Raw genomic sequence first — 25,807 nt, 5'->3', positions numbered from 1 at the left:
GTAAAAATCAGATACGGCGCCTTTAACTTCACAGAGGCAGACTCGGGGGAGGACTGAGGAGAGAATTCGCTGGATAAATATTGACTTGAGTGAAATAAGTTGGTTCCCCCAACATAAAAGGAATGTAGACAGTGTCATCAACATCCAAGACCTCCAACAGCCCTCCATCGACGCTAACCAGAGCAGCCGCACAGTAGTTCTAACAAACCAGGACTCAGCATTAATATGGATGAGCCCTTTGAGATAGAGCCCTGGTAACAATAGTATAAATAATGAAGAGTGCCACTGTACTCACTGTTTGGTGGTCACATTGGAAATTCAGCGGAGGTACAAATTGGGTTATAATGATCCGAGGTGAATGGAGAGGTGGTGGTAGACAGGATGCACTATGCGAGGGCTTCACTGGGCAAAATAAAGTAAGAAAAAATAGTATACAGTTCAAGTGCGCTTCAAGAGTAAGAAAAAAAAATTGAATAAGCAAAACAAAAATCTACGAAAACAACAATGTACACACTATCCCCTACTTCATGCACTATTTAGGGGTTATGCCCTTTTTAGTAGTGTCCGAATTTCCAGTAAGGGGAAAAGTAGTGCACTCAAAATTTCCAACAATGCAACTTTAAAAGATGAAAACAATGATGATTATTAGAGCATTATTTTTACATTTATTTAAACAAGAGGTCCCATTGAGATTCAGAATCTCTTTTTCACGAGAGACCCGGCTGATGCAGCAGCCAACACAATCAATTAAAAAAACAGTACAATCACAAAATTTCGCATTATACAATTTGTAGCCCAGTGTAATTTGGGTGAAGTACTTTGCATCACAATGGGGGTGTTCTGTATTTAGTTACCATGGTGGTAGTGTGACCAGATGTCCCTGTTTACCCGACAGTTCCAATTTTGAGCCCTGTGTCCCCTGTCCCTGCAGATTTATCCAAAACCATTGATTTGTCCCAGTTTTATACAAGAAATATCCCAGGTGTCCCTATTTTGACCAGTTTGTTCCCTGCCAACAGTAAAAAGAGGCATACATTGTTATCTGTTTAGGTAAAATACAGAAAAGCTGCTTAAAAATGACCAAAACACAAAGAAAATGTGACTATAAAGACTCACATTAGGGCCGAGTACTTAATAATTTTCCTTAATGATGCACTCGTTTCACAATTTTATTATTACCAACCCAAACTAGGGACGTCCCAGTTTTTTATTTTGAAAATCTGGTCACCCTACATGGAGACACAATGCACACATTAGCAAACACTGCCAAAAGGATTGTCTGAAAACTCAAGAAATAATACAAAATGGACTTCAATAGCACATTTTCAGCAGTACAAGTGTTCATGGTCTTGTTTAGGTGTTTGATTTTCAACTCAAATGTGAGAGGGACTAATTAAAAAAAACTCTTGGCTAATTCTAACTGGCTTCTGACTGTAATTTTTGGCATGTAAGAGACTTTTTTAACAGCCCAAATAATCTCACCTATTGTAGTTCCAACTAAATAAAGACCATCTTAAAGTCTAACTTGAGTAACAGAGCTTCAGATTGAGTAGTACCTCCAGTTACCATCACACCCCCAGAGAATATTGATGACATCAGCTGCAAAGTATCAACAGTATAAAGGACAAGATGTTAGAAAGATGATAGAACTTGAATAATTGGTTCATATTGTCATTCTTCCACTATTATTTTCATTATAGTTCATTTCATGTGACAAAGCGAAACCAAAGTAATTTTTTTGTTTTAAAATAGGAACTCATTTATTCAAACAATCAGTTTTCTGTGTGTTCTTGATTAACCGTTCATGACTGCAAACAATTTCAGTCTTTCAAAAACAGTCTTTAAACAACAATTTTTATTTAAGAAAAAAAAAAAAAAGTAATTTCATTTTGTAATTTGCAGTCCAAATGTGGTAGAGTTGACTTTTTAAGCAACACTGCCACCTACTGTTATCCAAGAAAAGAACATGAATGGAAGAGAAAGGTTAAATATTGTTGCAACTTGTATGAACATTTTTGTATCTAATATATTTTTTCCCAAGTCTCTGTCCATGGTGCTGAAAGCTCCAGCACAATATTGAATTTCAACATTGAGCTCCATTCATTTCATGTTTGTTTTTATGAGGATGTTACAGCTTTGCCTGGAATGGTCCATTAATGATATTCATGGATTTCAGAGTGAAGAGAAGTGAAGAGCATTGCCTTAACCATTTAAAACAAAATATGGTGAATATTTTGAATGGGAAAAGTCCTCAAATTATTATTATTATTATTATACATGACGGCTGGGGGTGTTCTACGTGTATTGGCTGAATGTTCAGTCATTACCATGGTAACACAATACCACATTAGCAAACACAGCCAATAAAGGTTTTAAGGTTGTGTGAACACTCAAGAAAAATATGAAGTGAAAAAAAAAACAAAAAAAAACAAAAAAAACTATTGGCTATTGTGAGCTGGTTTGTGACTGTAACTTTATGAGTGAGAGACTTGTTGTTGTAACTCCAACCAAGTCAGCTCTTTCTGCTCACATTAGGGGTGTGAAAAAATATCAAAATATCAATGTATCATATCGTTTAATGTGATGATACAGTATTGACGGGCTGCTGTATAAATATATCACCAAGAGTAGTTTTTGGAGTATTTTACCTCACAGCATTAGGATTCGTTTGCTCGATGGTGGGTGGGTACTTTTTATCATTCAACCAATCGCTGCTATTTGGTCGTGACCGCTAACGGGACTAACTGGTATATTAAGCTTTTCCCAAATTCCACATGAAGAAGGGCAATAACGTCTTTCAACTTGATAAAATCCGCCAAACATTCTCTTTGTTCTGGCTTTAAATCCTCAATCTCAGGAATTGTTGCTAACACAGAATGTATGGCTCTTCAAACTCGCACTTCGGGGTTTTTGCGAACCATCTAGTGTATTCCTGATTTCTGACCTAGTCGCTGGAGAGAAATGAAACTGAGCAGAGGCAATAGGTGGCGCCAGCCTGGCTAACAGTTTTATTGCTTGTTTAGACATTGCAGAAGAAGTGGTTTAACAAAGACTTTTAATATCACAACCATGTTTTAGCCTTTATTTTTATTGTACCGTATCGAATTGCTTTGAAATATATCATATCGAATTGAAAGCTCACTGTGTCGAAATATGTATGCATTATATGATTGTATTAAAATAAAACTCAGATTAAGTGTAAAGTGAGTAACAGAGCTTCTAACAGAGTAGTGCTTTCAGTTAGCTTCACACCCCCAGGGAATGTTGATAACATCAGCTGCAAAGTTTCAATAGTTTTGCCACAGTGCCAATGTTCCACAATATGGCATTAAACTTATGGAGACAAGCAGGTGACACAACCAGGCCACGTTAGAGGTCATATCTGTGGAGAGGCGACCCCCTCACAGTAAGAATGCATGTCTTTCAATGTATTTCTTTAACAGTTATAACACCTGTAATTGAATAAATGCAAAAGAGATACGTTTAATGCTATGACGTGGAACAATTCAAACCGAGCAGACCAAGAAAAGTTGCACAGAGCAGCTTTAAAATAAACAGAATGGACTGAGGCTGCTCTTGAATGATTTTAAGGCAACTTGGCATCAGAAAGCACTTGTACATTTGACTAAGTGGACTTTAATTTTCCATAGAGTGAACAAAGACACTCATTTACATCACAGATATCTCATTGTTCTGCTTAGAAGAGGCCAATACTGTATGAGAGCTTCCCAACATCTAACAATCAATCCATATGGGAAGTTACCAGAAGAGGACAGAGATGTAATCAGTATACTTGAGTTTAAAAGTAGAATCGATCAGATGATATTTTTTCTCTATTTCATGATTAAACATTTCATTTTGCTTTCTCTTCAGGATGTTGTCTAGTTTTGTAGTGCACGTCTGGTAGATTCCTCAGTTTTTCTGCAGCCTGAAACAAAAAAAAATTAAATCAATTAGACGACACTCATTTTTAGTCACATGGACCATAAAAATCTGGGAAATACAATGTGTTTTTTTCAGTGAAGCTTCTAATTTAAACTGACATGTGCTGTTGCTAAAGCTACAATACACATTCACATTTGTTTATTATTGTATTGTATTGTATGGACTTGGTTTGTGTGTGTGTGTGTTACTGTATATGTTAAATGGTCACATAATACTGTATATATAGATTTTCTGACTTCAATAAGTGCCCAAGGTTTTTTTACGTCAAGGAACCACTCACACACATTCACACACCAATGTACTCAGACACTGGGGGCTGGGAGGTATGTGTCTTGCCCAAGGACACAATAACAGTATGCAGCTGTGGTATCTTGGATCAAACTAAGTAAGATCTCCATCTGTTATGCTTGAGTCAGGAACGGGATTCGGACCACCAAAATTCCGATCAGAGACAGCGACTCAAAATGTGCTATTGTCCAATAAACTGCCCATGGCTTATTCAGTATTTTACCATAATTTCCAGACTATTGAGCACACCTCTCTGTCTCGCTCTTGCACCCCCCGTGGAGGCCTTAGCCTTGTAAAAAATCTATAGAGGGATTATCAGAATGCATCACTTTGCACTCTACTGCACATGTCTCCTGCACAAAAAGCTTCTGTCCTGTCTGTATCATGTCAGTGTCTTGTAGGATTTCAGCAGATTTTAGGCTCTCCTGGGGGGCGGGGCTAGGTGTATCAGATATGAGTGGATGTCCGGCTATTGAAGTTTGGGACGCTTCTTCTTGTCATTTAAACACTCACTTGCATTTAACGCATATCGGTCATTAAGACTTATCCCACTCACCAATATTCATTTAGTATCATAATTTATTTTACCACACGGCGATAAACTGTTTTAGTGCTGACAACAGCGCTGGCTAGTGTTGCAACTTCATGTTAACTGCACAGACAGCGGCGCTTTCTGCACTCAGGCTGTGCACGCATCTGGTGCTTTAATAAACAAATAATCCATCCATAAATTAGCCGCATCATTGTTTAAACCTCAAGTGTGAGAAAAAAGTAGTGGCTTAGAGTCGGGATATTATTGTATATATGCCATATCATTCTAATAAAAAACAAGCGCAATCAGAGATGGTAACCTGGTCCCCCATGAGGCATCGGTGGGGGCAGTTCATCACCACAGAAGTAGCTTATGAGGAGCCCAGTCCACATTACATGATCAGTGTGTTGTGTATCACCAGAAAAAGAAGAAATGGAAATAATTTTTGTTCCAATTAGAATTAATTAGTGATTATCTTGAAAACTATTAATATTTTATTTTATTTTATACAATGCATAGAATAATTTTTCTGAGATTTTGAGACACTCCCGTTGCTCTAGCTTGATCCTTCGCGGCGTTATGATAAAAAACGCATATTTGACCTTGGTTACCTTGACCTTCAGTTGACCTCAGTTATGTGTGTGCCAACTTGTCTGACGATTGGGTGAATATTTTAGGCCGCAGGTGCTTCAGAAATTGACCTTTCAATTGACCCGTGTGACCTCAAATGACCTCGGATCGTCACCAAACTTTTTTTTTGGCAGCATCGGGCATGGGGGCTTGACCCACGTACCAAATTTGGTGACAATCAGTCCATAAATGGCAGAATTATCACAGGTGGACAGACACACACACAGACACACACACACAGAGTGAATACAAAACCCATTCAACCCTTCGGGGACCAGGTAAAAGATCTTGTTTGCACAACCTTGACCAAAAAATTATAGAATGCCAAGTATATCAACTTTTGCTCTTAAAACTACACCCATTTTGAATTATCTGAGTGATTTAATTTCAATGAAAATGTTAAAAATGCATAATATAAATAACATTTTCACATGTCAATTAATTCAGTATCACCATTAACCAAGAAATTTAACCCAAACCAGTATAGGTGCCTCTCCAAACACAATCACACAGCTTTGTTTACTGCAGCTTTTACACTTTCTCTCCTTTTAATTAATGTCTCGGTATTGACTCTCTGTTCATAAAATACCCAGGTGTTATTGAACCAAACAGTGCAAAACAGTACCACCCGCAGTATATTTATCATTTGAACCATAAATCAGCCTGTGTGTGGAACAGCACCCGGTGTACCTGCTCTGGTGTGAGGTCTCTCTGCTCCAGGGCTAACATCTCGTATCCAACCATGAACTTCTTGACAGTAGCCGAGCGCAGTAGCGGAGGGTAGTAGTGCGCGTGGAGCTGCCAGTGAGAGCAGTCTTCTGTCAGGTGGGGGCCGGTCGGAGCTCCTGTGGAAAACATGAAGAAGTTATGGAACCTCTCTGTGAATGGAAAGGCAAAAGTAACATGTCTCGGGTTAAAGATTTAAGTTTAAAGGTCCTATATTAAGCTATTTTCTGATCTATGTTATAATGTTGTTTCCTCACACTCATACTGATACTATTCTTAGTAAAATCTTGAAATAAGTATTCCTTTCAAATTTTCAAATGAAGTGCAAAAGGGAAAACACATTACTTTTACCCAAACACAATACAAATTCTACATCCAGGTACATTTTTTAGATGCTCTGAAAATGTAATTTAAACACATTTTATGTTATTTGAGAGGGACTAGTCAAGTTAAACTGCATAAGTGAGCTCATGCCTTCACACTGTGTTAATACAAAGCTCAGATTGAAGTCTAACTTGAGTAACAGAGCTTCAGTCAGAGCAGTGCCTGCAGTCAGCTCCAGCCTCCCCAAGGAACGTTAAGGACATCAGTCGCAAAGTATAATTTCCAAATCCCAAACACCAACACGCCTATAGATTTGACATAATGCCATCCAATACCCAGCCATTGTAAACAGTCATTTGCATAGACAGCAAACAGCCTCCTCTCTTTACCCATCACAATGTGTTACTTAATTACACCAGTGCGGATGGGCCCCACAGGGCACTGCTAGCACGAGCCTGTTCCCCCTGATTTAAGAGCACATTTAACATTTAAGCGCCTTCTATCTGGGAGTCGTTTTCATTCTACTACAAGGTAATGAGGTGATTAGGGATTGTAGCACGCGTCCGGACAAATCACTTTTAAAAAACACAATGGAGGAAGAAAAGATCCCGAGGGGCGTATTATTCACAATTGGAGCTGTTCTGGAGGATAGGCGTTCTGACAATGGCGGCAGACGAGAGAGACGGAGAGGCTGGGAAAGTCGTCTTAAAGCGAGGTAATGGATGACGCTTATATACAAGTATGAAGGAGACATAATGGAGATGTAAAGAGAAAAGATAGGCTTAAACTGGGCTATTAGCGAGACTTGGTTTGTATGGAGTAGACATAAATTGTGCTACAGTTAGTCTGAAATAGTGGAAGTGAAAGAGGGGAATTAAATGATTAAAATAAGTTATAAAGTAGTCCATTTGGTGAAAAAAATAAATAAAAATCACGCACCACCAATCACTCAGTCAGTCACTGTCTTGCCTAAGGACACAACAGGAGTTTCCAGTCCCTCACTGTGACACCTGGTAACAAACTGGGCTTAACATCTGATTTGTATGATAATCAGAAAAATACAACCTCTTAACACAGAATACACAAACTGTCAGACAAGGAAAGCAGCAAGAAAGACAGCATTCAAATATTTTGTCAAAATATGTTTTTGTCACTTCCAGACGTATTGATACTGGAAGTAAATTTTCATAAGAAATTTGCTAGCAAATGTGGGAGAAAATTACAGTCATGTTGATTAATGTACATGGTTCCTGTCAAATAAATACAGAATTGATCACTACAATAAACCAGAAGCTCGGTTGTCATTACATAATAGAATAATTTAATCTATAAAATAAAATAAAAAGTAGAAAAACTAAACTTCCTGGTTTGGAACAAGACTAGGGATGTACTAATCCACCTTTTTCAGTTCTGATACCAATTCCGATACTATAGCTTTAAGTATCTGCTGATACCCGATATCATCCGATGCCAATGGAGAGACCAAAAACAGCATCTATTTCCTTTCAGCAAAAACAAAATAGACAAAACTGATCCAAACGTGCTATATAGTTGTAATTAATCTCTCAAGTAACTACTGAATAGTGGGCCAACTACAACCAGTAAATAAGTCTTATTACATCAAACTATATGTCCAACCACAATATCCCTGAACCGATACTTGGAAGCCAATATCTGATCCAACAAATTTTTCAGTATTGATGCGTTATCTGATACCAAAGTCAGATTGGTGCATCTCTAGACAGGACCAAACCAAGTCTACTTAGTCTTAGAACTAAACTGGACTCAAATCACGACAAAATCCTGAAATAGCACAAAGTTCCTTAGTTAGATTTTGGAACAGTTCTTTACTCCTAGTTCACTTTTCCTCATCTCGCATCCACTCTGCTGTCTCTCCTGATTCTATGCCTAGAATGTTTGCAACTTTTCTCTCTTTATTTTCATGTAGTTTTATCTAACTCCTAACTTCCCCTGTGTTTATCAGACTGCAACTTCCATGCTAAACCATTTTTAAACAGCACATCATGCGCACAGATGGCGGGCCAATGGAAGGTGTGCCAGGCTTTTCTGTTCTAAGACTTTGTGTACGTCCCAAATGAGATGATCTCTGAATATGCCATTAGAGTGTGATTATGAAGCATGCCATGGCTCACTCCAAAACAAACCAAAACTGAACCGACTTCAATTATCCTTTTAGTGTGTTTATTTACAGGTAACTACGCTTTTTGGTCTTGTTTTTCTCTTTTAAAATCATGGATGCTAATAATCCAACTGTTATCCAACTGTTGGCTATGTTCACAGGTGGATGTGTTTTAAAATGGAAAAAAGCTGGCAGAGTGTGAGGTGTAATAGTCTGTCCAACTATATTCATTACTTGGAGTCAGCTCCTTTGTTCACAGCGGGATCAGGTCTCTGGGCTCACATTTGTTCTTGCTTAAAGTTGTTACATTGAACAGACTATTTAAGCGTTTCAAGCTATTCCAGGAGAAAATACCATAGCACACCACCGACATAAAACGTGAAATTCCAAATGTTGTGATATCATGCATAATCACCCCAGTAACCATGGGAATTAACACGAAGAGAGCCTAGTGGTTCAGGAGCTCAGAAAATAGTTGGTCATAGTGATAGCTCAACTGGATGAGCAGATACAAGTTAATAAGAACTAAGACTGAAAACCCAGGAGAGACGGATCAACCAAAAAGACTTTGAGCTCAAGGAGGTTCAAAGGACTCAGCAAAATACAGAAGGCAAGCTGCAACATCACATCAGTGCTTACAAGGAGATCCACTATCTGTACAATACATGTGTGAGAGACAAACTCAACCTGAAACAGGAACAAGCAACCAGAGCTGAAAGAAAAACTGAACGTCAGAAATGCTACAAGGATTCTCCAAGATACACAAAGCAAGCTACAACATCAGATCACATAACAAGGAGATCCGGTATCTCTACAGTACATCTATGAGGAATGCAATAAACTTGAAGCAGGAACTTGCTAGTGCCTGTGGTGATGTTTCAGAGCTGACATGAAAACTGAACAACCAAGGGGAGACCAAAGAGCTACAAAAGACAGCACAGAGTCAGGTGCCTCTGGTCTCTGTCAGTGCACTTGAATGTGAACGTGCCTCCGCCATGAAGACAGAGAAGAAGAGAGAGAAGGAGTCCCAACCGACAAACACTGAAACTACAACCATCCAAGCAGCTCTGGATGCAGTGGTGAAAGAGAAAACAGTGCTCTCGGAGAAAGTGGAGGAGATCTGCAGTGAGCTGTACACCTCACAGTGTCAGATGTTGAGACTGATCGTACAAAAAAGAGCTCTGGAGGAACAGCAGAGGACAGAGCAGGACATCAGTCTGAACAAACTCAATGTGGAGGAGCAGTGGAGGGGGTCTTGACATCACGAACAATAAAGCACCTCCAAACACTGCCCTTAGCCTCAACAAATGAAAAACAAAACAAAAAAGGTGAGTGTTTTGAGTGTTTCATATTTATTTAAGAAAAACAAAAATAAACCAAAATAGGTTTTATTGTTTTAGATGGCAGTCGTGTAGATCACTGGGAGCATGTGCAGTCTAGAGTATCCAAACAATTGGATAATGGTACTTTATTTATTTCAGAAAAAAGGAGGTTAAACTGAACACATGTTCATGTTCAAATGACACACATAAAATGAATAGACAGGTGAGCAGCTTGTAACTGGACTCAAAACACGTATTTGAATAAGTAAACATTATCAAGTTGCATTCATTGTTCATGTTAGGTCATACTTAAGAAAAAACATATATATGGAGAGAGGGTGGGCAGCTTTTTTTCTCCCATACTATAACATTTATTATATTTAATATTGCAGCGATTTCTCATTGGCCCTATTTGAACTCTTCCTTACAGTTGTAAGATTCTGTGCAATTCTCAGCTCACAAGCCTACGTCACCCATGCTCCCACACGACAATTCTCCATGAATATAAAAAAACCATAATACAAAACTGCATGGCAACAAACCTGAGCCAATGTGCAGTAATTTCATTAATGAGATGCATGCTGTAGGTGTTCAGGTTAACTGATAACTTGATGGTACAAAGTATAGACTTGGAAGCCCCTTCTAAAAGAATAAAACTAACCTGAGATTAAAGTGAAAGTATAGCACAAGACATTTACCTGGAGGTAACCTTGGGCTCTCATTAGGCTTCAAAAATCCAAGATTTGATCACATAAAGATGGTCAGTGATAGCGTCTGCTCGTGGCCTCTGCAGTTTTGGAGATTTTAATCTACATTTACGGGATCAAAAGCCCTATACAGAATGTTTTCCAAAGCTGATGTGGTTAGTGAGGTACATAAGGTTGGCAGCCATTGTGTGGGACAGACGGATGATGCAATTACCTGCATTAGACAACATGAGAGCAGCTACGGAAACCCTGCAGAGACATACTCTACCAGTCAAACGTCTGGACACACTTTTTCATGTATTCTTCTTATTTACATTGTAGATTGTTAACGAAAACTATGAATGAACACATATGAAATATAGTAAACAAAGATAAACAAAAAAAAACTTGACTGGTGTTTCGAGTATTGTAATATGCAAGAAATCTACATACACTATTAGGCTAGAAAAAAAGGTTTTGTTTTAGAATGTATGATTCAGCTGGTAAATACTGCAAATGTCTTGATCGATGAAGAATTTTGAATTACTGAATTCACTGAATTGTTTGTGTCTACTCTAAAGACGTTTATGAGTAGTAAGCGGTGTAGTAGTAGATCTAGTAGTGGTAGTTGTAGAAGTAGTAAAACAATAGTATCAGTAGTGCAATCGCCCAGTGCAAATCCATAACCTCTAGACAAGTGACATTCTCTGATCTGTGGAGATCTTGGAGCACCCGGCCATCGTGACACCCTCCCCTGTACGTGTGTCACCCATCAGTCACCCATGGGTGCACCCGCTCACCTCGACTCACCCACCAGACACGGCTCAGCACTGCCATTTTCCTCACTGTCTGGACACATATCAGCCTCAAGTCAGCCTGATGGAAAACAGCTGTCCAAAAGGCACAATAACCTTGGGGAGGTGACCGTGATGTTTATCTGTTTTATAACAAACTAAAATCTTAAGCGCAAAACTTTTCCTCTTGAGAACTGTGTTAAAATTTAAGAGAAAATGGTTTTGTGAAATATAATTATACTTGACTGAGATGAAAATTAATATGTTTTGAATGACATTTGAATGTACATTTATTACTACTTAAAAAAGGTGGGTGAGAGCAGCTAGACAATATGGCAAAAAATATATCGCAAAAAATATATATACAACCCCCCTCCCCCCTCATAATAATGCATTTACCAAAACAGAATAAAAAATGTGTTAAATTGTGTTTTTATTATTACTCTACTCTAAACCACAGTTGATGATAAAAAGTAGAAGTAGCTCTGGTGGTAATAGTAGAATTTTGCAGTAGTAGTAGAAGTTAGTGGTAGTTATTTTGCTTATTAATACGGATTTTGGTAAAGGGTTGTATGTCTGCCAGTGGAGTGTTTGTCCAGAAATCAGAATACAATACTTCAATACTTAGAATTAGTTCAAGAAGTTCAATAAAAAAGTCTGGTCACAATCTCCCTGAGTTCAGATGGGCATGATTGAGGTAGTTTAGCCAATCAGGGACAGACACAGTCCATTCGCATCAAAACAAACATGGCTGCTTCACAGAGGACAGAAAAAACATTGTACATTTGTGTAGAATCAATGAGTGAAGCACTAAACACGGTTAATCTTAAATTGAGACATGTTCGATTTTATTCAAAATTATGGGTGACTAATGTCCTCCTCTGTTTTACATGAGTCACTGAAATGAAAGAATTTGATTGGGCAACACTGTCCGAATCTAGGTTAAGGTAGTATGTATAGTATGCATGCATGTATAGCAGGGGTGTCAAACTCATTTTGGTCGGGGGGCCATATCCAACCTACTTTGATCCTAAAGGGGCCGGATCAGAAAACTCATGTCATATATACCCCAAAAACAGCAATAAGTTCAAATAATTGTGCAGAGAAACGCAAATCTATTACAGAAATCTTTTTTAATTGATGAACTCTTTCTTTTACAAAATAGTATAATATTATGAAAAAATGCTATTTCAACACAATGTTTGAACATGAACTTGTATGCAAATAGGAATAAATCAGTTTTTCTTGGAAAATCCTGCACTCGGCGTCCACTTTTCTCATTTTTGACATTTTGCTGATGAGGGTGTCATGGTCAACAGTCAAAACAATCGTCCTTAAAGAGCGTTTGGAAAGAGACAAGTCTTCATTTGTGCTGCTCTGGTGGGAGGGGCCACACACAGAGGCACTGGGATGCTGCTATACTAAGCGGAACAGAAAATTACCAATATTTTAATAGAAAACATGATTAAAATATTTTTGTAGAAAATCAGCCGAGGGCCAGATTAAAGGTCTTGGAGGACCGGATCCGGCCCCCGGCCTTATGTTTGACACCTGTGATGTATAGTGTTGTGACAATATTAAAATTTTGAACTCTTAACTATTTCAATACTAAGGACTAGACTATTTCAATACCACAATTATAGTAAAAAAAAATACTTTCTTTAGACAAAAAAATGTCATTTTCAGTATAACATAATAGTACTTTCTTTAATATCACCATGTGGTTTTTCTATCTGTCTAATCCATCAGGCATCAAGGCAGATTCCATTGTGGTCCATGGGCGTAGCCTATGTGCTCTTATACTTGTTCTGATACAGCTCAAGATCGTTCTAAAGCTATTCAGGAAAGGTTCATTTCCGTCCTGTCAGTGTGATTTTTTTAGTATTGATACCTGATCAAATTAATATCTAGTTTCAATACTAGTTTTAGTATCAATTACGATCTAATTTTCAATACTTTTGACAACCCTAATCTGTATTTAGTCTGAGTAATGACTATGATACTCAAAATACAACTCTGATTATTTTTTATAGCCAATTAGCCACGATAAGTCTATTATAATTATTATAAATTTTACAGCCCTAAATTCTAACAAAGTCTTGGCAAAACCTTACACAAAAAATGGATTGATTACAAACGATCATTATTGTGGTCTACTCTTCATGCTGCCAATAATACAGACTGTTAATAATCTCTGGCTAACATTTAGATCTGCTCTCAGTGCATCTAGCTTTGTGTGTGGTGGTGTTTTGCAAAGAGAATACATCTGTGAAGCCTGGTACAGTGAGCCAGGATCAGAACAGAGGAGCAGGCCCGGCTCAGATGCACTTTTTACTGTGTCACAGAAACACAGAAGCGGCGCCAACTTTTGTGTTTGAAGCAAAAGAGATGGAAAGTACTGAAAAACTCCTCTACAGTTCAGAGCATGAATGTTTAATGCTCCTAAACTAGAAACATGTCATTTTAAGCACTTTCATAATAATACTTTGTTGGAGAGAAAAATAGGTAAATTTTGCTTCATGGTGAAATGGTATATTAAAGGATCTGTACCAGATTTTTTTCCTTTCATCTGAGCAAAATGTACTGTGCCAGCAGCTCTTGAGGTCAAATAAGTCCACTGTGTACAGTCTGCAGCTTCTATTGCCCCATTTTCACTGGTTATCTTTGGAGTAGATCGATATGGTCTGAAAAGTGTCTCCACTGTCTAAAGTGAACCATACCACCATGTTAGAAGTGTCCGAAGTGGAGCCTGGAAGTACTAGCTCCCGAGGGGTCTGGGACCAGTACAGTGCGGATCTCGTCCATTAAAATGACTAAACAGATGATTAGACAAGAAAGAATCCAGAGCTGGGTCAAAACAAGACAGCAAAAAGCAAATATGAATATAAAATAATAATTGCTCACCAAACACTGACTTGATTTTATGATAAACTGCTGTATTTCGAATTATGGTAAATTTTGAGCTTACATGGTCAGCAAAACAAAGCTAGCACAAATGCAACAGCAGTTTCCTGTTTAACGATGCACATCACTTGCCTATAAAGATCAAAGTATTATATTTTCCGTGCATACTGCATCTAACATGAGCCAAACGATTTGCATTATATAAAGAAATGTTTAATAGTGGCATAGAGGTGAAGAGAAATGAAATAAATGCAGAAAAAGATTATTGCAAACCGGAAGCAGTTTACTATTTACTCTGGGTTAAGCCATGTCTCACAAAGCTTGGATACTTGGAATTACTAAACATATTTTTGTGAATTGCTGAAATCGGCCTTATGATTACGAGTATAATTCTGATGTGATTTTGATTTTATTTATAAGAACATTTGTAATGTTTCGGTGACATCAGTGTCAAACCAAACAAACCTGCTCCAAGCGCACCATGCCAATGGAAAAAAAACAAGAAACATTTTACTGTCCAGTAATCAGGAAGTGTGTGTTAGCATGCTAATGGTTGTTAGCATTACAGGGTTTAAAAGATGCTTATAAAATCATTGCGGTGAATGATTAGGATGCTTGGAATGAATAAGGTAACTGAGGAATAAGTTTGGTTCACTGCAAATAGTCTCTTGTTCTGTTTTTCACATTTTAAGATACAAAGAAATCAGGTATAGCACCTTTTACAAATCATTTTCAGTAATTTTTTCTACATTGGTAATTAAAAAGCATACACCATTTCATCTGCGATGTATTACTGAAACTTTATAAACAGCAACTCTATCAAAACATTAGCCAAATTTTAACTTTTAATATGGTTTTTGAACAGAAAATAATCACATCATGGGCATTAGTCACCACAAAGCTGGTTAGCTTCTACCAAGCTTTTAAATTCTTAATATTTCAGAATTTCTATTGGAAAAAATAATGGGAAATTTTACTTTCAGATCTTCAGGTGACTTTGAATATTGCGCTTCACAAATTTGAGGAATACATTAAAGAAAGAAAGCTATTAAAATCCAAGCTAACTTTCCCACTGGAGACAAAAAGTAATGCATTTGAACAAGTCTGTCAAATTAAATTGCACTATTGATGGCAAAAAAGACAAAAAGCTAAAACTAAGAATGTTACAGATCAAATAGTAGTACTGTAATTCTCTGCAGTAGCCTGTTAAGAAAGCCTGACCACTGTCTCATTAAAGTAGACATCGCTCTACCATGTGCACTTAAGGCCCTTCCATCATGTAAATCCGTGCAGACCATTTCCGCCTCTTGTGCCACTCCAAATGAAAATGAGTGTTTGGAATTGCGTTGTAAGAGCATTTCACCATCAAGCCTGGAGTACTCCACGGACATTAAAATACATGTTACTGAGTGGGGATATGTGACTTGAATGTAGTAAAAATATAACTAAAGGTCCTACATTACACAAAATGGACTCTTGTGAGCCTTAAGTTGTTATAATGTTGTTACTTCACCACAAACATAACTGGAGTTGTGTTTCATTCACACATTCACAGTTTTCAGTCTGAGAGAAGAACTCAACCTAAATATGCAGGGATTGTGTGTTAAACATGAAATAAAACACAACTGCAGGCATGTTTCTGACGAGGAAACATTATAACATAGATCAGAAAATATTGTAATATGGGCGCTTCAAAATGTGGGAATTATGTTGAAGATGGTATATCATTTTGTATTTTGACTTTTAAATGAATACATTTTTGTTTGGGACATTTTACTGGATAGGTATGGACAATATCCACAATATTTTTTTCCCAATGTCGTTGAATGTCTACATTAGGTGTCTAACTCCCCCTGCTGTCAACATTGGGGAGTGAAGCTCTTTGAAATTACAAATTAGCAGCACAGTTATTACTGACGCAGTGCTACAAGAGATGCTATCTAAGGCAATTTAAGTCATAATCAGAATTTGTTTGGTCAAGGTGTATGAACTGTGAAAACACACAAGAATACAAAGTGGTTTCATTTTCTTATCTTTCATATTGAAAAAAAGCATAATTGAAAGCAAGGCATTTACTGAATAATTTGTAAATTAAGCAAAATCTCATCTACCCACTCAGCACACACACTACCATTCAAAAGTTGCGACACACCTTCTCATTCAGTGTTTTTAAAAAAAAATATATATATATAAGATACATACCGTAGACTGTATAGACATAGCCAATCCAATAGCTGTCTTGTTCCAAATAGGAAGTGAGCATTATTTTACATCGAAATGCAGTGAGCCTCATTATTTTGGCCTTTAAAATGTTCAGATTATTTCGCTATTTTGTCCACAAATAAATTCATATTCCTAATATGCAACTCCAAAATCACTCCAAATTCACCCCTGTAACTACTAGCCTTGTGAGCGTCATCTGACTGAAGCCAAACACTATGTATGTATGTTTTATATTTTAGATTCATATTCGCTGTTCGTTGTTGAAAGTGCTGCAAAACCTTGGCCTCCACCTGATGAGTTTCATGATGAAGTCCCCTGAAATGGTTTTCACATCACAGGTGTGCCACGTCAGGATTCATTAGAGGAATGCCAAAAGTGTGCTGTGTGCAAAGCGGTGATGAAAGCAAAGATTGGCTATTTTGAAGAATCTGAAACATGTTTTTGTTCAGGGACTGCAGATTGGATTTAGTTCCAAGAGCTCAAGTCTGGTACAAAGCATCTCTGTTTCTTTGATTAAAGCTCTTGTACATGGTCTCTACAAAATAAACTAAATACACTAAACTTTTGAGTTATTTCGCACTTTTTTGTACGATATTACATGTGTTAATTCATAGTTTCCACCCATTCAGTGTGAAGCTACAATGTAAATATTCAAGAAAAAAAGCCTTTGACTTGATAGTGTATTTTTGAAGAACAAGCAAGATTTCTCCTTTAATGTCTTCTTTAACTGTGTTCTTACACTATAACTACAACTCCAATCCCTTATTTTAAGTTTAGAAATTGTCAAATGCATAGAGTAGAATTTGACTCTAATCTCACCCACCATCTGCTTAGTGCTTCATTGTGTAACTCTACAGAAGATAACTTTCCTCTTTCTAAAGCCCACACTTCTCCTGTTTGCCAGTCTTACCGTGCCAGCCCATAGAGTATGGGAAAGAGACCTCAAACAGATTGTCATATTTAGTCAGGAGTCGCTTCATGATGTCAGCCAAATCTAACAAACAGAGCAAAGGAAAGTTAAAACAAAGTTACATAATAACAACCAGCCATAAGATTATGACTGGACTTAAATTAACTCTTTTAACCTCAGTTTTCATTTACAGCTCATCAAGAACACAGAATCTCAAAACTACTCAAATGGAGACTCAGGAAGGTTTATGCACTGTTAGCATGCTAGTTGTTGATTCATTTCATAGATATCTGTGGCTGTCAGCTCTACATAAGCTTCAATATTTTGAAAAAAGTTTGGACACGCCTGGGTGGGATCTTACAGCCATTTTATGATATCCCAGATCCCTCTTCAATAAAATGCATGCACTCTACATGATTAAACAGCAGAGCGGAGAAACCAGACTTCATCTTGTTTCTTAACACTGCATATTGCTTTATTTAATCCTTATTTAAAATGTTATCTTTTGGTATGCAAAAAAAAAGACTAGTGAAGATATGTTTTATATGTGTCATTCTTACAACTTTTAAATGGTACTTTTGGTCAGTTTTAGATTTAATAAAGTAAAAATTGTCAGTTTATATGTATTATGCTACTACAAAAAAACTCAAAATATCTAAAAATCTTATGGGCTGTGTTTCCAGGCGCAGTTTTGTAAAGTTTGTTTTTTAGTTTACTTATAATTGCTTCTTTGCTCTTTAGAAGTGTCCTGTCTGAAGAAACAGACAGATAAGACTTGTGCTTGAATGTCCACCGCTGAGACTAAACTGCTCCTAATTGTCCCGGGGCTGTCCCAGGCACTCACCCTTTCTCTCCTCCGCAGTCAGATCAGTCAACCTCAGGACATGTCGTCGTGGTAACAGCAGTGTTTGGTATGGCCATGTCGCCCAGTATGGGACCACTGCCAGCCAATCAGAGCTCTCCACCACCACACGATCCTGCAACAAAAGGCAAGAGGTGAATAATAACCAACACTAGCAGAAGTATATGTTGTAAGTTTTAAAAATCACCAAATGATTTATGAGATATACCGCAGTGCTGTGTATAAATAATACAAACATTTGCGCATAATGCATTTATTTTAAATTAATCTCATGATGAGAGCTATCCAAAGCAAACATTCATTTAATTTAAAATGAGTTATTTATTACAGTATAACACAGAATAGTAGCGCTTGCAAAACAAATGAAGCTTAATACTGTACTGGGGAACATTCTAGGCAAAGCAATATCATCTCCATGGAGACAATCACATTTCTCTACTGGGAAATTTACTCAATGCACCATTAAAGCTACCATCCATTAGTCTTATTCATCAGCCGGTTTTACTTTGTTTCACTTCGTACAAGTCTGACCTCGCAGCCTTAGAATTAGTTCACTCAACATTAGGCAGGTACTTTTTATCATTTAACCAATCGCTGCTATTTGGTTGTGACGTATGTAATGCGCCGCTAACAGGGCTAACTGGTATATTAAGCTTTTTCCAAATTCTGTAGGAACAAGGACAATAACGTCTTTCCCCTTGATGAAATTCACCAAACATTCTCTTTATTCTGGCTTTAAATCCTCAATCTCCAGAATTGTTGACAACACAGAGTATATATAATATAATATCACTTTTCACTGATTGGCTGGTGCCTGAACTTGCATTTCGTTTTTGCAAATGGTCTTTTGTATTTTGATTCCTGACCTAGCTGCTGGAGAGAAATGAAATTGGGCGGAGACACTAGGTGGCGCCAGCCTGGCTAACCATCTGTAAGTTTATTGGGGTTTTTGTCCAGTAGATGGCAGATTTGAAACCTGTCCCACCTCCCTTCTCCCCACACATGACCCCTCCACCCTCCCCTCACGTGGCCTTTGTTCAGGCTCACCTGTGTTCTCTGGTCTTCTTCTGTCAGGCTAAAGACTCATTGTGAGACAGCAGTAAAAAAGATAACATGTAGTGGTGAAGTTTAAGAATACAACAGGAGCAGGTCGACCATTCTGATTTCTGATGGTAGCTTTAACTCCTTAAAAAAACAACAACAGAAAATAAAATATAATACATGACATGCCAATTTACAATGCCGTGCCTGTGTCATTCAAAATATCAAATGACTATCTATGGAGTTTTTAGAATGAACTTCACTTTTATATGGTATAATGAAAACAAGTTGATTACAGTAATAAAATAGAAAAAGAGAAAAATTGCTATGACAATAAAGATCATTTAGTTCAAATTAGTTCTGACTGCCTTGTATGTGTGTGTATTGTGACAGAGTTAGCGAAGCAGTGTAACAGTCTAATTATGATGAGGTGTTTTAAATGCAGCGCATGTTTAGGCTGAGATTGAACAAACTGATGAGTGGGTACAAACATGACCTGACCTTCGTATCACATTAGTCAGGAGCCTCTTGAGCCCCATGTGTCAAGTAAACAAGCAATTCAAATGAATATGGGCTAATTCAAGTGGATTCATAATATAATTTCGACAAACTTCTATAATGAACTCACAAGTCACATGGGGAAGCTTGAAAGATACTCTGAAAGGAGCCTCTGAAAGTTGAGAAAAACTAATACAAGATGCTAGGGTGTGTTAGAAAAGTGAAAAATTACTTTGGACCACTGCAAATAGAATAGAATAGTTCTGTTTTTCACTTAATTAAGATGGAGATAGTATATTTTTATTACTCCTTTAAAGCTAAAATGTGTTATAAAAACAGAAATACGTGAACATGGATGCTTTGGTCAGTTGGTATTTCTGTTCAGTAAAAAAATATCTTAATATCTCTTAAATAATAGCTAATTCGTTCTCCTTACTCAATGATAGGACACATGTCTTCAGTTTTTTATTTTTGTTTTGTTTTGTGGATTAAACAATTAAAAGGTAATTTCTCTATAGTGGAGGGCACCGCATCTGCTTGTGTTCATGGAGATGTTATAGTTTTGCCTTGAATGTTCTACAGTATGGCATGAAACGTATCTTTTTCTAAGATCAGATCAGTAGTGTGGTGAGCAAGTATTGGTGTTTTTCAGATGACATCATTGCAGTCCATAGGCCAATTTTATTTAATACCGATAAAATTAATATTATTCAGCTGTAGATTTTTGTTGCTGTATAGCGTGGTCTTGGGTCTAGTCAATAATAGATCAGGTTTTATATCTGGTAATTTACCTTTCCAATATTTCATAGTAAAGTACAGTGTAATCAATAGGAAAAACTGGTCCTTGCCCCCCATCTGGAAGTATGACATTATCACAGTCTACAGTCTACAGTCCACTGATATAATAAAACACTTGTAATTTAACGCTAGGTAAATTTAATGCCATACAGAACATTCCAAATAAAGCTGTAGCTCCATAACTTCAGTTCACAAACTCATCAGAATCCATATTGGCATGCTCCGGTGGTGTGACAGGGCCTGAGAGATGGTAGGCGACCAATCATGTTGCAGCATTGAGGTTTGGCAAGGAGAAGCACCCAAACAAACCAAAACAAACATGGCAACATCAACAGATATACTTCAGCCTACTTCAGCATGAATATGGAAAATTTCGACAGAGACGATAACCGTGCTTTCTTTCACCTGGATCTGACTAAAGTTTGATTTTTCAGCTTGTTCCGCTGTTCTGACGCTTCAACCGATCAGACTCAAATAGTCACCATGAAGCTCTGTATTTTCCGAACGCCAAGAGTGGTTTCAGCTTGATAATGTGTAGCACTCAATTCAGAGTGACACACATATTAATCTGACGTGAGCCAGGTTAATAACTCCATGGAGACAAGAACAGATGTTCACCAGAAAAGTGACATAGTGCACCTCAAAAAAAATTGAAGTAGTATTATGATTATTTGGCAAAAGAAAGATATTATAAAACTATTTTGTACTAATTATGATACAAAAAGTGCATGTGCAAAACTGATTTACTATTTTTTATTTTTACTCCTAAAAGTCTTACACTGGTGGCCACTGCAAATTAAAAAAGGCAAAAATTATTACAACTGAAATTTTTATATCAACTATCAATTAAAACGGCAGCTGTAACGATTTCAAATGACTGCGCCGAGTCAAACTTCCTATATACATTTTGCATGGTTAAGTAGAGCCAGGCTGAATTAGCATAGCCAATGAATTAATTTTAATAAGTAAAGAAGCACATTTAATACGCTTAATCATTTATGCCCTGACCGCTGTGGTTTTCTCATTAGAGCGATTTCTGTTGGATAACTTCTTTCTAAATGGGCTCCAACTTTCTTCAGCTTTTGTCTTCCTATAACCTCTCTCATCCTCTTGTTCTCCAGCTCTCTTCTGCTCCGTCTAACTGGATTAAGGAAGCCCCAACAATAGAGATTGAAAGCCGGGGCTAAGACGAAAATTGAAAACAAAAGGATGGGGTGCAGACAGGAGAAGAGAGAGGAAGTCTACAATGTCCTCTCCCAAATCCCAAAGAGTTCTATTCAATTAGCCTTGGAAAGTTTTTGCTCCAAAGTCAGTGTCACCTGGGAGCTGAAGCAGTAATAGCTTGGGTTCATGTAACATCACAACGTTCTAGAATAGTTTAACAATGAGCATGAGGTCAAGTCAGAATACTATGGTAGGATTAGCTTTTTTGTCAGATTGCAGATTTGCTGGCCTGGTTTATGGTTAATATCTCTGAAATTACTAGGCCAGGGGTCGGCAACCTTAAACACTCAAAAAGCCATTTGGAGCGTCTTCCACAGAAAAGAAAACACCCGGAGCCACAAAACCCTTTTGACATCTAAAACGAGAAAACACTGCATTTAATTGTTTTTACCTGTATGCTATGTGTGAAAGACTATAGTGTGTTGCATTTATGAAATCTACCTGAAATGCTATAGACAACATGGAATTTTATTTCTGCATGTAACAGAAACATTTTGAACTCTGAAAAAAAAGCATTTGGTTGATGCTTATTTTCTAATGAAATACTCAATGTCTATTTGAGTCCTCTTTGTAGGAAATAAAAATCTAAACTTAATTATCCACCTGCAGTGAACCACAGATTCTATCTGCTTTTGTGTTCTGTCATAATTTTCTTGGAATTATCTATCATTTACCTACCAGGGGTTGAAAAGCTCAATAAATCATGGTGTTGGTGTAGGTACCGGTAAGTCCGGGATGGCAGATATCTGCCAGGTGTTGCACATCGTAGTTGTGACGAGTATTTTGAGCAACAAAAATATTAAAAATCTGTTATTTTAATATTACCATTATCTACAAATTTAGAATTACATTTAAAAATGAACAAACTAAAATAAACATATATGTAATTAAATACTACAAAGTCATATGAAGCCAAAACAGAAGGATGAAAAAGCCACATGTGGCTTGTACAAAGGCGCAGACAAAGGGAGTGTAATGTCACCCACAGCGTTCAACTCCAGTCAAATGAAGCTTAAGATGCTAGCGGTTATAGGGGCAAATTTGGAGCCAGGTCCATATTAGGAATTAGAATTTATTAACAGACTATTCAAATTTATTAACGGACTAACAGACTATTTATTAACAAAAACTGTCACAAAGTTTAATGTCTTCTCTGTTAGCATAAATAAACAAAAGTGAAATTACGTTGTCACAATAGCTTCAGAAAGTGGTGCCATTATTCAACTCCAAAAATGTGACTGCTGTCAGTTGAAAAGACTTTAAACCATAAGATTAATACGACAAGTCTGTGGAACCAATTCCGAACAAATAATGATAATACAATCCACATTTGTAGGTCACACGTTTGGAGATTTCTTTCATAAACGGCAAAAGAGTTATATAGGCCCAGGCCCTCGATCTGAAATTATGACTACATCAATTCTACTTTCCCTGGGGAGGTGCAGCTAACTAGAGTCACTACTCAATCTGATTTAAACAAGTCCCACTCAAATGACATTACAGCTAGAAGATAGCGTTAGCCAACATTTTTTTGCTCTTACCCTTTTTGTTATAGTAAATGGTAAATTGCCACATTTTTATATAGCGCTTTCTACCTTCAAGGCACTCAGAGCTCTTTACATTAAGGCAAGTTTATCTGTATAAAATAAAAACAAATCAAAACATCATAAAATTAACATTAGTGCAGAATAAAAACTTTCAGTCACACAGTTAAACAGAACCGTTTTGAGCCTAGATTTAGGAACCAAGCACCCATTCACACACACATTCACGCACCAGTGTACACAGACACAGGGGGCGAGGTTGGTTAAATGTTTTGCCTAAAGACCCAACAACAGCATTCATCTGTGCGAGCTGGAATTGCAATGTCAACCTGTGGGCCAGTGGATCTGACATCTCTACCAATGACTGACCAACGTTTATGTCGAGAGCAGGATTCGAACTGTCAACCTTCAGATCAGACGACAAACATCAACTGAGCTACTGTTGTTGAAAATCAAACTGTTAAAGAAGAGTCTTGCACTTCTATGAGATATTACCGTATTTTTCAGACTATAAGTCGCTCCGGAGTATAAGTCACACTTTTTGGGTGACATTTCATCTTGAAAGGCAGGTTACAGTAATAAAAATAGAATAGAGAACAACAGGCTGTTAACATCACATATGAACAGTTATTCAGATAACTATAGCACAAACAACAGAATGGAACAAGTTTATCAAACTTTCCATCTCACTCCAAATCACTAAATCCATTGAATTCTTCATCCTCGGTGTCACTTCTGAGCAGTTGCACGACCTCCAGAAGTAAACAGAGCGCCGCTTCCTCTTCTGCGTAGCTGTCGTCAGACTTGGCATCAGTTCCAGTTAGAATTATTCTGGCCTTTCTGAATCCTGACAGAATGGTTTCGGTTGTCATTGAAGTCCAGGCTTTATCAATCCATCCAATGACTTCCAGGAAAGTTGCATGTCTCATCCTCCAGGTTGCCGTGAAGCTGTGTTCTCCATCCCCGCTTTCCACCAGTCCCTCACAACTTTCTCGCTCACTCCAAACTTTCTTTATGCTGCTCGATTACCGTTTTGGCTGCATATTTCACTACTTGAGTGACAGTGGTACAGGAGTAGCAGATACTGACACACAAGCCTACAGCGCCCTCTCACAGCTGTCAGTGTGAAAATTTTAATATATAAGTCGCACTGGAGTATAAGTCGTAGGACCACCCAAACCATGAAAAAAAGTGCAACTTATAGTCTGAAAAATATGATAATTGCTAAAATATAACATACTTAGATCACCACATGCATGAAAAATTCAGAAAACCACTTCAGACAGGACACTCTCACTCAGGTCCCATATTACACTAACAGTACTCTTGTGATGTTATAATGCTATTATCTCATTAAAAACATACCTGGAATTGTGCTTGGTTTTATTCACATGTTTGAGTAATCCTCTTATTATTCGTCTGTCTACATCTCTAAAGCTCAAAATGTTCTGTCCAACCTTTTTCAAATTAACAGCTCCTTTTACCTTTAGTTGAGTAGGGATTGGCAAGTCCAGGGCTGAAACCATCCAAATGATTCTAGTGAAGGTGTATGGAGTTTAAAAACACAGTGCAGCACTTCCTGTATTACCATATGACATCACAATTTCAGTTTGAGAGAAGAACTCAGCCTAAATTTGCAGGGTTTGAGTGAATTAAACACAACACAACTCCAGATTTTGATGAAGAAACAACATTACAACATAGCTCAGAAAAAAGTTTAATATAGACCCTTTATTTTGCCTCATTTAGTATTTTTTTTCTTTAAATTTAAATTTAAAACTAATCTAAAAACTATGGGGCTGTGTTTGCTAATGTACGTGCACCGAGAAGTATCAATTAGCTTCGGAAAGTTTTTGTTCCAAAGTCAGGAGTGTCACCTGGGAGATAAAGCCCTAATTTAAAGTGTGCAGTGCCAATTTGCAGCTCTAACCTCGGGTCACAGAGGCAGACCCAAAATAAGAAACATTGGCGCGGAATGGGATACTCTTTGAGGTGAAATGTCTCTTCCGTGATTTCATAAAGGTCAGGTCCCATGAGTTGGAGTAGAGGAGATTGGAGAGGCTTCGAAAGCAAAAATGCTATCCTCACCGGAGATGGCTTCCATCAGAGGGGGTATCTGCTACGTCCCTGAATGAATCAAGGGGGGCAAATCAAGTCCACACTGCCTCTCTGTAAATTCCTGAAGAGGGATAAGTGAATTTTGGTACTCAAAGGAATACGGTGAATTTCAAGAGATATTTTCTTTTTCTTTTTTTGGCCATTTCCAATCAGTCAGCGTAGTACTGATTGGATGGATTGGAATAAAAAATGGGGTACAAATTAGGGTTTTATATCAGGACTACTACCACTCATTATTAGACAAGAAAGTGTTGGTGAATTTAAATAGTGAATAATGAAAATGTCTCAAAGCGATTTG

General features: G+C 37.5%; 1 protein-coding gene across 2 annotated transcripts in view; it reads right to left on the bottom strand.

Moving 5' to 3' along the window:
• Positions 1-2,979: 2,979 nt before the first annotated feature.
• The window catches only part of galt (galactose-1-phosphate uridylyltransferase), a 49,965-nt gene continuing 27,137 nt past the window's right edge, over positions 2,980-25,807 (bottom strand). For both annotated transcript variants that reach the window (XM_020924642.2, XM_055153652.1), the window contains 4 exons: positions 18,269-18,401; positions 17,425-17,508; positions 6,086-6,240; positions 2,980-3,928 (listed from right to left, as the gene is read on the bottom strand). In XM_020924642.2, coding sequence (XP_020780301.2) covers positions 3,854-3,928; positions 6,086-6,240; positions 17,425-17,508; positions 18,269-18,401 — 447 coding nt within the window. In that variant the 3' untranslated portion in view covers positions 2,980-3,853. The remainder of the gene's footprint in view (positions 3,929-6,085; positions 6,241-17,424; positions 17,509-18,268; positions 18,402-25,807) is intronic.

This window comes from Boleophthalmus pectinirostris, unplaced genomic scaffold, assembly GCF_026225935.1.
Source record: "Boleophthalmus pectinirostris isolate CB_2022bp ecotype Guang Dong unplaced genomic scaffold, ASM2622593v1 HiC_scaffold_18, whole genome shotgun sequence".
Lineage (NCBI taxonomy): Eukaryota > Metazoa > Chordata > Actinopteri > Gobiiformes > Gobiidae > Boleophthalmus > Boleophthalmus pectinirostris.
The sequence above is the reverse complement of the archived record's forward strand: the minus strand, read 5'-3'. Positions and strand labels throughout refer to the sequence as shown.